The sequence below is a fragment of the Elgaria multicarinata genome, chromosome 9, assembly GCF_023053635.1.
Source record: "Elgaria multicarinata webbii isolate HBS135686 ecotype San Diego chromosome 9, rElgMul1.1.pri, whole genome shotgun sequence".
Lineage (NCBI taxonomy): Eukaryota > Metazoa > Chordata > Lepidosauria > Squamata > Anguidae > Elgaria > Elgaria multicarinata.
In genome coordinates, this window is record NC_086179.1 from 20865544 (window position 1) to 20878212 (window position 12669).

The 12669-nt window shown below is 40.2% G+C and overlaps 1 protein-coding gene across 8 annotated transcripts in view; it reads right to left on the minus strand.

Annotated features, from left to right (window-relative positions):
• Positions 1–12669, minus strand: part of WNK1 (WNK lysine deficient protein kinase 1) — a 131492-nt gene that overhangs the window by 37185 nt on the left and 81638 nt on the right. For 4 of the 8 annotated variants that reach the window (XM_063134912.1, XM_063134910.1, XM_063134909.1 and 1 more), the window contains exons 8-12: positions 11679–11866; positions 8970–9224; positions 5781–7001; positions 1877–1954; positions 466–609 (exon numbers count right to left, since the gene is read on the minus strand). In XM_063134912.1, coding sequence (XP_062990982.1) covers positions 466–609; positions 1877–1954; positions 5781–7001; positions 8970–9224; positions 11679–11866 — 1886 coding nt within the window. The remainder of the gene's footprint in view (positions 1–465; positions 610–1876; positions 1955–5780; positions 7002–8969; positions 9225–11678; positions 11867–12669) is intronic. The other 4 variants (XM_063134917.1, XM_063134911.1, XM_063134916.1 and 1 more) reach the window with 3 other exon arrangements.

Below are 12669 nucleotides of genomic sequence, written 5' to 3' on the forward strand. Positions count from 1 at the left end.
GCTAAGTTCACAACACTACACACATAGGACCAATTTGGACTCAGCAAAAAAGCCTCTGGGCTGAGGAATGAAGAAAGAAGTTGTACAGAAAAGACCAGGACCGTCTTGAGGAGTACTCAAGAGTTTGGATACTGAGCCATGAACCCAGTTACACCAAATGTACTTTACCTTTTTCAGAAGCAGACCTATTACAACATTTTAGACTGGGGGTGGGCAACGTGTGGCCCTCCAAATGGTTTGGCCTACAACTCCCATCATCCCTCACCACAGGCTATGGCTGATGGGAGTTGTAGGTCTAAACATCTGGAGGGAAATAGGTTGCCCACCCATTTTAGACTATGACAAAACTGAATACAGGCTAATCTTTCCACACCCTGTTTCTGAAATCTAAATGGAGAACTTAGTTGCCAAAACTTCAGGAAGTCCAAAGAGAAGTCCTCTAGAAGGCAGCAAGTTGTAGTTTACCTGTGTCCCAGCTGCTACCTGAGGCATAGGCATTATTTGTGCTTGTTGTGTAACTGGCTGCAATGGGGCAGCTCCACTGGAAACTGATGGCTGCTGAACTTGGTATTGCCCAGTCTGCTGAGAAGAGGCTGGCTGCTGGGTACTCTGTCATAGAAGAAATAAAGATTGTTTTCTCTAGTCAAAAGCACTATGTATCCAGGAATATTTTATAGTAGTCCATCCTGTTTGGAGAATGCTTAAGTTCCTGCTGTGTACATGTGTATCCTAACACCAGAGTTTTGTTTTAGCATACTATTTGACAACACTAAAGTAGATTTAACACCAACTGTGATATTTCCTGCAAAACAACTGAACATAGACAGGCATAGCCTACTGCAAGTACAGAGTTCCTAGGAAAAATATATCTATTTATACCGAACTAACACTGTATGGGGATAGGGGCAACCTGTAGCCCTCCAGATCTTGACATAGCTTCCATCAGCTCCAGCCAGCATGACTAATGGACAGGCAGGGGTGATGGGAGTTGTAATCCAAGATCCAGAGGGACACAGGTTGCCCACTCCTGCACAGGAACAAAATTAGCAACTAGTACTCAGATAAGGATAGGCTCCAATGTTAATATGTTGGTCCAATAAACCATGGGTTGATGGAGCAGGATAAAGTGATGAGACCAAGATTTCATTCCCCCAACCCTCCACCTTGCATGTCCAGCATCTAAGCAGATGTCCTAGTTTTTTCAACCACAATTTCCTGTTTATTTCAAACTGGAATCTATGATTTAAGATATCTCTATAAACCAAGATCAAAACATGGCTTGCAATCCAAGTTTATAGGAAACAAGTGACCCGTGGTTTTCAAGTTGAGACATCACAGGAAACCATGGCCTCACAAATGAGGAAGTCTGCTCTGAAGCCAGGTACACAGGGGAAAAGGAGGAGAGCTCAAAATGGTCACCTGTTTTTGCTCCAGGGAACCATGGAGCAAAGACAGCATGCAGAACAAAGCTCTTTGAGAAAAGCCGCATGCAGCTGTGAAAGACTACATGCCATCTTCTCATGCAAGATGAAGACTAACAGGCTTGACTTCTACAGTTAATTATTATGAACACATTCCCAGTAGTGGATGGGAAAATATACAGCATAAATCACAGCTAAAAGAATTATCATCGCCTGTATGTTGTGAGCAGGAAAGTAGTTAACAAGAAAATAAAGAAATCGAAAATAAAGAAATCCCACTAAAGAATAGAGATAAAAAGGCTGTTAAACAGCTGCCAAATTCACTTCATTATGCATCACTTTAAGCACGAAACAACTCTCCTACCTAGGAGGTAAACATTGAAAGTGCTATAAAAAGGACCATGTTGGATAACCGAAATCAGACTACAAAAATATATGTATAATAGTTGGCTCACCAGTACCTGTTGACTTTGCTGCATAATCTGGGATGATGTGCCCACCGATGAACCACTTGAGGTTGGCTGCCCTTGTATCTGTGTGTAAAGGAAGTTGACATAAATAGAATCAGATCATTTACCAACTTCTGTATGGAACTTAAGCCTCTGAACGAGCATGACTTACAGTAACACTTTCCAGTGAATTAGAATCGTATTTGTTATAAATACTCCACACTAAATACTGGCACTACCAGACTTCAATGCACGGTTCTTGAAAATTTCCCTGATTAGTCAATGTGAGCAGATCTAATTTCGACATGAAACATTTTTGTCCCTCTATTCCCATCCTTCTGCAGTTTCTTGAACATCTGCATCAAACTATGCTAGTACAAGTGGAGACAAATGCTGTGTTATAGTTAGGTTTACTGAAGATACCCAGCAAAAGGGAGAACAGAAAAGACCAACTTTTTAAAAATCTGATTTTCTAACAAAATCTAAGAAAATACTTAATAAGCTCTGTAAGAAGTATACTCAAGGCCTGTCTTGGAACCCTAAATAGAAGCTTCTCAAGACTGCCAAAAGTATCAGTTTAATTCTGAGATAAAACATACAAAGCTAAAATGGTTTGCAAATAATAATTTCCCATTTTGAATGAGAAATTAAGAAACAACAAGAAATTAATGGATGTAAAAAAAAATCAAATTGGAATGGCAATGAGTCTTTGCTGAGTCATTCCCATCACAGTGAAATGTGCATCATGTTCTGGGTTTTATCTCAGAAGGTAATGGGAAATGGTATGTACAAAGAGAGAAAAATCAAGAGTTAAGGCTTGCAATACCACAGTGACAAGGTTGAATAAGGTAGCTTAGTATTTGGACAGATGTACAATCATTTAGGAAGAAAAATTAGTGTGTGTTTTTAATTAGCAAGGTAACAAAGGATTCCCTTTAGTGGAACTGAAAATGAATGTTAGGTGTAGGACTGTTATAAACAAGCATATTACATACACAAATTCACAGTCAGTAAAAAATATAGGGCAGAACTCCGGTCATCCTGGGACGGCGACGACACTTATTTCTTAAAATGGCATGCAAGATACATCCTGAGAGATTTGGAACTACCTTTAAGTGCTTCAAGTAGAAGCTACTTCACTCTTGTTTACATTCATTTTGCAAATAGTTTTCCACTTTTATTGTTTTCTTCAATTTACAATTACCACAAAGGAACTTGTAAATGCTGCATTGCTGGGCCTCAGTTATCTGGTCCAGAGTCTACTAGGACCCAGTAAAATAGCTACAAGAAAGAAGTCACCAATACAACGTGAGCAGAAGGATAGTTTTGCTCTTGATATTAAAATATTGCTTTCAGTGAAAAGTAGGATTCTGATCTTAGAAAAATATTTACTTCCAACACTTCACATATAAATACTTGACATCTACATAGCATTTTAAATCCTCTAAGGCTTCATATACATTACCTCATTAATCCACACACCAGCCCCGTAAAGTATGCCAGGATTATTATCCTCCCACTGCAGCCACCTACAGAGAGTGGCTTGCTTAAACACACCTAGTGAGTTTCACAGGGCCTTCCCAACACTTAGCCACTCCACTCCACCAAACTCTCAATATCTCTATGTTTATAAAACTTATGTCACAGCTATAAGACAACCAGTTTCTCTTATAATCCTTCCCAAATCTTAAAGGGAAAGTAGCAAGATAATTTTGCTTTCATTTATTTTGCACTTTCCAATACCTGTCTCACAACATCTAACAACCAACCCCACAGACTCCATAGCATGCAGCTGGGCTACCATCACATGGTGCTGGCTACCAATGGTTGTACTAGTTTATGCCAGTGACAAGGAGAACTTAAAACCATTCTCTAATTTACTCTTCTTTGAGGGTTGCCTTACAAAAAAAAACTTGTATTCCAGTCTTCCTCAACCTGGTGCCTCTAGATGTGTTGACTACAGTTCCCATCATCCCCATCAACATTGTCCATACTAGGGGTGATGGTGCCAGGTTGGGGAAGACCTGAAGGTGGTATAATACAGCCTTCATTATGACACACATCAATTTGCTTTGTCCTGCTAATCTTTGATCAAACACGTTTTGCTAATTTTTGAAGTGTTTCAAAACCAATTTGACCAGAGACCATACACTCTGACCAGCAAAGAGTTTTGCTGGAGGGTCACTTCACCAAGGGAGGGGGGAGGTGAAGGGGAGGATAGGCCAGATTCACATGTCTTATTTACAGCACTGCTCATACATGCCCACCTAGGGATAGAGATGTAAATTTGGGGCAGAGATGTAAAATTGCCAGAAATGTATTTGGCATGGGGGAGGGGGGATTTTTTCCCCTGAAAGAAATGGACATTGGGGTGGGGAAAATTGAAATATATGCAATACTTACTTTCTTATCAAATCTGAACTGATTTTACCACTTGAAAACACGTCATTTATAACTTAGCATATACAATTGGAGAAAATGAAATATATGCAATACTTACCTTCTTATCAAACCTGAACTGATTTTACCGCTTGAAAACACGTCATTTATAACTTAGCATATACAATTGTAATATTTGACATATTTATGAAATTTACAGAGCAATTTTATGTATGTTTATTCAGAAGACAAACTGCTGCACCCTATGCTACTAAACTGCGCATACTACGTTACCTAAGTACAGGTATCTCATTTTTACCACCTGAAAAGGGGGGGAATTAAAAGTTGAAAGTAGAAACCACAAATTTTGTGGTAAACAAAAGGAAGTATTAGATGGAGAGAAAATTTCCACTACATTAAGGGCTAGCAACTTGATTTAAACTTAACTACATTGAAAGTATTTTAGGGCGCAATCCTAGGCATGTTTAGACAGAAAATAGTCCTACAACTCCAGCATTCCCCAGCCAGCCGTGCTAGTGAGGAATTCTGGGAACTGTAGGGCTTTTTTCAGTCTAAACATGCCTAGGATTGTGCCCTTAGTGTTCTAACCATCTACAATATTCATGGGAGCTGTCATTCTGTAATGTGGTAGATCAAAATATATAGTAAGAAGATTTTTATGTAAGCAAAACTTTGTCTTATAGAGTATTTCATTCATCCCAAAAGAGAAAATTTTCATAGGGGTTCTTTTTAATGTCCCTTAAAATTAGTTTTCCATTGCATTTTTTTTTAAGTCCTTATAGACGAAGATCAGGGGAAAGCATTTTTCCTCAGCCTTCATATATCTAATGTGGGGTGGACATATGTCATTATTTAGGGAAGTAATTTGGCCCAGAAATTGCCCGTTAACTTACACCACAATGATAGGAAAAACACACATGTGCATACAGTGGGCAGCTTCTGAACTATCTTAAATTCTAATCATCTGTATACAACATGAAGTTTCTATCCCACATGTGTCTACATGGGACATGTTAAAAAGTTATTATTTCTGCAAATACGCATATAGAGCCAATACTGAAGTACTATTTTGATTCGTGTTTTAAAAATGGTATTGCTTGATCTAGTCTACTACATTTTCAGGCTGTGAACATCTGAACAGTCTGAATTTCACTTACCTGAGCATCCAAAGTGAGCATCAGTTAAGTAAAAAGAAAGTTTTTCAATATTGTTTAAGGAGTAGCATTTGTTACTATTTCGAACAGCCCCACATGCCAAGGTTTTGCCAGCCTTACACACACATTACATATACTGACCACATGGACACTCCTAATAAGGTAGGATCAGAAGAGTTTTAACAACTAACACATTTCTGGGGACAAAGAATTCCAATCTCCAATGTTGGAATAACTTGTGTGGGGGGGGAAGGAGATTAGGGAAAGTTCTGAACAAAACAAGGAATATAAGAAGCACTATGCTGACAAGGAAAACTAAAACCCCAAGAAAATTTCAAAGTATTTATTCCTGTAACCTGAGAAAAGAGTGTGGATGATCCTGATGAAACCAGTGTCGAGAATGTCTGCTGAGATGAAGTTCCCTGTGGGAAGTGGAAGAAGATCTGCGAATCTGGAAATACCTTCTGAGCCAGCTGGGAAGCAGGCAGAGACAAGTCTAAGCCATATGATGCAGATGCCCCACTGGGAGGGGGAGACAGAAAATCACTAGTATCTGAAGAAGTCAACTGTGACGAGTCACTGGAGTATCCTGGGCTACCTTCTGGCCAGCTCTGTAGAAAAGAACTGCCTCGAGGCAACATGAACTCAGGGCCCAGATAGTTGCACTGCTCCTCTGTTACAGGCTGAAGGCGACCAGGCTGTAGAGTTGCTTGAGGGGATTCCTCCTGATTAAAATCTGTAGAGCCTCGACGATTTCTATAAACGCGTTGGGATAGGACTGTACCTTCTCCTGCAGTCACATTAGATGCTTGAACATGGAACTCAAACACACAACTTGTTCGGCCATCCCCACTGTGAGTGAGTATGGCAGGTGCAGAATGAGGAACAAATACTGGGTGAAAATTCATCTGTGTGGCATCTGCACTCAATGGTGCTGATGTGCTAGACAATGGCGACGGTGGATTCATTCCAGAATCCAGCCTCAAGTTCTGGATTTGTCTTGCCAGAAGAGCCTGCCCTGGCTGATACTCAAGAGCAGAACTCTGAAGAGGGCCACCTTGCAAATTTCTCTGTTCAGGAGCCTGTAGCAAATGTTGCTCAGTCCCATGGAAATTATGGGATACCGTATCATAGTGTTCTGGCAACTGGGACTGGTAGTGCATGCCCACTAAATACATTGCTTCTTGAGTCAAGATGTTTGTAGCATCTGTTGAAGGTGCTTGTCCGGGTCTGTAATCAGCCAACACTTGAGCAGACTCAAACACAGGGTTAGCCTGCATGTGCTCTCCTGTAGATTTGTGACCTGTGGCACTCATTGTCACCCGTGCCTCTGGTGTCCAAGTTGTTGGACTACCACCAGAGAGAAATACACTCTGACCAGTCTTGAGCAAGGGCTGGAAGTGGCAAGTTTGGGCTTCAAGGACGGAGGTACTCTTGCGCCGTTGAGAAATGGCCACCCTCGAAGGGCAGATGGGTGGTGGCGAGAAAGACACTGGCCGTTCATGAACGGTTGGAAATAATACCTGGGAATCTGGGAACGTCGGGGTTCCCCCACACGGATGCACCATGGACTGAGGCTGTATTGACATGAACAAGACAAGTAATTCACACATTATAGAAGCATATTAGCATGTTCAGCTCAATAGGCAGCTCTCTTTAGTAACCTTATAGAATGGCTACGCTTAGTTCATGGTCAGCACACAAAATGCTTTTTAGTGTTATATACATATATCCATTAAATACATCCATGGTCGATATTGGTGCCTATAGGAGTATTTGCTTTTGTTAGAAGCTGCTTTTCCTCCCAGTAATATCAACAATTTGGTTAAATGACTTCCTTACATGAAAACATGGTTATTCATCAATACATACTATACTTTTGCAATGTAGTTCCTGAAAATTAATTGACTAAGGAAGAGATTCTGCTTAGAATCTTGGAATGAAGAAGAGCTTCAGGAGCTTCAGAAACCTACTGATCGTTCTCTGAGGTTTTTTAAAATACCATTTGCTACAATGAGTGCACCACAGACTGGATTCCTAATCCCCTACTTCATATACAAAGTCTTCCCACAAACATTAGTGGGATGTATAAAGAACACATAAATATTTAGTTGCCCTTCTCCATAATGTTATGAGTCCTTGAGCTCACTGCGTCAAAGATTTAACTTATAATTCTGGAAAAGCAGCAGCAAATTCTCATATGACACAGTAATAAGAGAGAGTAGGATTAATCTTGCAAATTCTTTGTGACTAGAAGCAAGGTGTTTTTTCTGTGCTGTAGGAAAGTTACTAACTTCCTTCCTTGTTCTAATGGAAATTCACTTCGATGAAAACAAGCACAAATTAATAGGAAAGCCATTATCCTACTCAAGTGGGAGAAACACAATCACATGTGTTCTAATACTATGGCATAAAATTCACTAGATAGTCTCCAGAACAAAACAAATGCCTAGTGATCTTGTGAATTAACTGATTTATAATCAAACTAAATATTGTTTTGCCACAAAGAAGAAAATCAGTATCTATCCCAATTCTGCAAAGAGTATTGCAAAATTACAAGTATTTGGGCTCAAAGAATTCTGAATATTTTAGCATCAAGGAAGGAGAGGGGAAATCTCAAGTGTGGGAGAAGACATTATAGGACAGAAATTAAGAGCCATATAAAAGAGAAGGGAGGTGCGATTTCAGCTAGCTGAGTCTTTAAGCAATATTGATTGTTCATAAAGAACTTTTCTCCATAATGCTCAGGGCTAGAAACTTATTTTCCCCTTAAATGACAGCTAGCATTCACACACAGATGCACCACCATGATAATCAATGACACTGGCCTGGTTCACCCATAACACTAAGCCATGGTGTAGTTTACTGAAATCTAGCTTGTCACCTCTGAACCCATCCCCACAAACAAACCATGGAATTCATGGTTTGTCTTTTGTTTTCCAAAGTCTGACTTGTTTAAACCATGGGCTGCAGCAATGTCTGAACCCATAACTGTGTCTTATCCTTGGCTTGTCTGCACTCTTCTCTGTCCTGAAACAGAGGAGCCCAGCAAGAGCAGCCTGAAAACAAAATTAAATGAAGTCTGGAGGCTAGCAAAATTTTCGGGAGAGAAACAAACCAGAAATAGGGAAAACAAGCCATGTTTTGTCAGCTCATCTGTAAGACAATTTATGACTAAAGCAAAAAACCATGGTTAACATAAACCATGGCTCAGTATTATGTGCGAATGCAGCCACTGTAATGGCTGTAGCCAGCTACATATGAATTGCAGAATTACTAGTTGCTGCCCAGAGATCAAAGTGGAGAACAGATTATCCAAATATATGAAACTATGACTAATTTCCAGGGTGCTCCCTTTACCCAATGGTATATTTAACCCTGAAGCTTTGGGTGAATTCCCAGCTTTTGGAAGAAAAAGATCAACTTTCCAGTAGTACAGGATAAACACAGTCCCCTTTTCTTTCTGGTCAAATTCCAATAATGAAGCCAGGATGTATTTAGTGGTGACTTATCTTCAATGTGGCAGGAGGCATAAAGTGACATACAGGGTTGACTAAGAGGGAAGGCAGGCTGGAACGCCGATGACTGCGTGGAGAGGCGGTGTGCATGGGCAGGACACTCTCCAAGGCTTTGGAAAGCTTTTCACCAAAAGTTTCCTCAGGGGCAGTCCGAAGGTAGGAAGGAGAAAGTGGTGCAGACAACACAGACGGTGGAGTGGAGGGAGCACTGGCAGGGATTTGGGACAGAGGGGGGAAAGAAAGGGGGGAAGCACACACTGACATGCTACAGCCACGCTGAGGCTAAGGAAGGAAACAAAAAGAAGTGAACACAAATCACATGACTAATGAGCTGGAACTGAGGGAGACACATTCATGACAAAGGGGCAATTCTCATCATAACGTATAGGTTACCAAGGAATATGATAGTGACATCACATACAAGAGAGAGGATTATGTGCACCTCAGAGGACTGCAGGATTTTCTTCAACTGTCAAGTTTTACTAGAGCCACACACAGTTTACATATATGCAAGAAGAGGGTATCTGCTCTCAGTACTCAGCTCCATCAGGATGTGCCAAAGTGGTTTCCAGTACCAAGAAATTTGATGTCTGAAAGGCCTGGAGGGGATGTTTACACTGGTTTGGAATGGGAAATATGCTACGTGCAGAGAAGTGTTCCTTCTTTCCAAATTTTAGTGCAACTATTTTTGCTGAAACACCACACATTTCTTTCTAAAGTGAATTGATTTCCTAAATAAAGATTTGACTGGATACCTTTAGTTCTTTATTCAGTCAAGAATTATAAGACATCAAGAATCATCCACATCAAAAACAGTGGAACAAGATAAACCTTTAATTTTAATGATGATTGTCAGACAGTCTTCTAGGAGAGGACTTCATCAGAGAAGACAGTTGCTGCAAACTGCCTATACCCCAGTGGTCATTGGTTTATTTTTTTTTTGATCAAACAAATTCATGCCTAGATTTTTTTTAATGTAATAGTTCCTCCAGCAGCCAGGTCCTTTCTTTCGAAACATTTTCCTAGAGCTTCTTTAAAAAAAAAAAAAGATCTGCCTGTTCCCAACTCTTCTCTCCCAATGAAACTGCACTCAGAATTGAAACTTCCAGAATGGTCCTGATGAAAGTTTTTCTGGAAGTCCTCGATTCATCATCCAAGGCTGGTCTGCTTAGAAGAACTGTTAGCATGTAAAGAGCTTAGGCTGTTGGACATTAAAGAAATGTAACAAATAAATAAAATATCCCCCTAGTATTAGCCATGATTATTCAACCTTGAAGCAAGGCATGTGAAGATTGCTTAATGGGTTATTGATCCAAGCTATGTCCTCGAACTGAAACATAGGAACTAAAATGATGTGAGCCAAATTAAAAAAGAAAAGAAAAAGTCTGAAATGTCTCATTTGATCATGGGTTTAAAAGGGCACAAAACTTCATAAGTGCATTTGAAAAGGTGTTGTTTGTAAAGACTGGCAAGATTCTTCCTTCAAGGAAAAATTACTTTCTACAGTAACTCTTGCCAATGTGATTCACAGGACTGAATAGCCATAAAAGTGCAGATTACCAAACCAGAAATGCTGCATCCTCTAGGTATGGGTCAGTTATTGGAGGACCAGTTACATTTTTTGCCTTTCCAGGCTCCACAAGCAGCAAGTTTCATTAAAAATATTTTAAGGAGTGATTTTCTAGAAGATCCCCAAAGTCAGCTCTGAAAACATACCAGAAAAGGGTACCAAATAAAGGGTAACACAAATGAACAGATGAAGTGGGAAAGGTAATTGTGCCCATGAGCAATTAAATGCAAGCTATAAATAAATGGCAACACAGAAGTGGGTTCGTTTAAAACTGCAGTGTTTGCATGCAGCATTCTATAATGGTTAAGGAATCCTTACCTTCTCTTGCTGTAATTAAAAATTTACAATACATTTTCTCTTAACACACCCAGCTATTTTTTTTTAGTTCAATATGACTTTTCAACCAGAAACTCACACAGCATTCATTGTACCTGCAGCTCAACAATACTTGAAGCTAAGTATGACTCCAGGTACCCATATAGGCAATATAAGCAAATGAATGGTCATGTTACTGCTGACAGCACATGTTGTGCATCTATCCCAAGTTTTGGTGCCTTCATACATTCACATCATAGATATTCCCTCCCTCAGTTGACGCATCAGAAAAAGGCATACTAAATCCTGGCACATGTAGTTATATACACACTCACACCCATACAGTTGGGTGTTATTCACACATAACGGTGGCTAATCGCCCAGAGAGCTTCTGCTATAGGAATGTAAGAATAAATAAATAAATCATGGGTTAATTAAGTAACCCATGATTTAATGCAGTGCATACCAGGTGCACCCCACAGCCTTTTTCAATAGTCAGCTCCTGATCAGAGGTTGTTACACAACATCCAAATCCGGACACTGTAGGTTACTCACGAAATAAACCTAGCTGTAGGTTAGCTGTGAGCTGTTTAACCCACAATTAACCTATAAAGTCCAGGTTCAGAACATCACTTAGCAACCCCCATTCGGGAGTTGAATATTCAAAATGGCTGTGCAATGTGCCATTTTAACTGACCCACGATTTGCAACTGTTACATGAGCACCAGGCCTATATCTGCACATGCATTCAAGCTTCAGATTAGAGCTTTTAAAAAAAGTGTACACATATTCATGAATACAGAGCAAGGTTCCACACAGTATTTGCTCTGCTACTTCAGCTTCATGCTTACCACTGAAGGTGTCTGGTATCCTCCAGGTTGTTGCGATTGTGGCTGGCCAACAGGAACTCCATACCCTGGGGCTGGAACTGTAGGAATAGACTGTTCATGTTGGGAACCATAGGAAGCGGTCTGTTGGCTACTCACACACGATTCAGTAAAGACAGAAGATCCCTGCCCACTGTCAACTGTGCCATCAGCTGTAAACACCAAAAAAAGTGTGATTAGACTGCAATGCCAAGTCCAAGTTCTAAAACTGCTTGGAAATTGCTTTACCATCCACATGAAAAGGAAAGTAGAATTCACTCAATGCTGATACTGGTAAATAAGTCCCTGTTCCACAGATCTTACAAAGATCAGAATGCGTGCTCATCTGGAATATTTCAGTAAGGGCTATGGTATCTAAGGAAGGTGTGCACCGTGAAGGCAGCAGGCAGAAGCTAGAAAACAGAAGCCATAAATCTTGCCTATAACTCCTTTTATTTCCAAGATCTTGAAATGTTGCCTGTGCAGTTGGCTACAAACCTGCTCTTATTAAAAGTGAAGGGATCATAAAGAAGCAGGGTGCCTGTGGGTTAAATAACCAACAAGTTGCAGCATATCATCTGAACCTGGTCACTACCAAAGCCCTAGTTCCACGCTACATAACACACTGATTCCAAGCCTGGTTACGATGTCTCAATAACCCTCTCCACAGTGAAGACAAACATTGCTCTATATGGATAAAGAAAAAAAAGAAGCAACTGCTAACATCCTCCAACATGGGGAAAGCTTAAAGCAAGCTCCTATGTTTGCGTCCTCCCTGTTTTTGAAAGCTCATATCAACCCCAAAGCTAATATCCCTAACTTTAAGAACATGTTTCAGTCCTTCACTCTTTTATGGTATCATTTCTAATATTAAACACTAGATGCAGCCCATTTTAGCCAAACAGTGTCTAGCATTGTTGATTCTTTTCATGTTTTGGTTGGCAGAGGTATGCCATACTGCAGGTTTACATCTCTT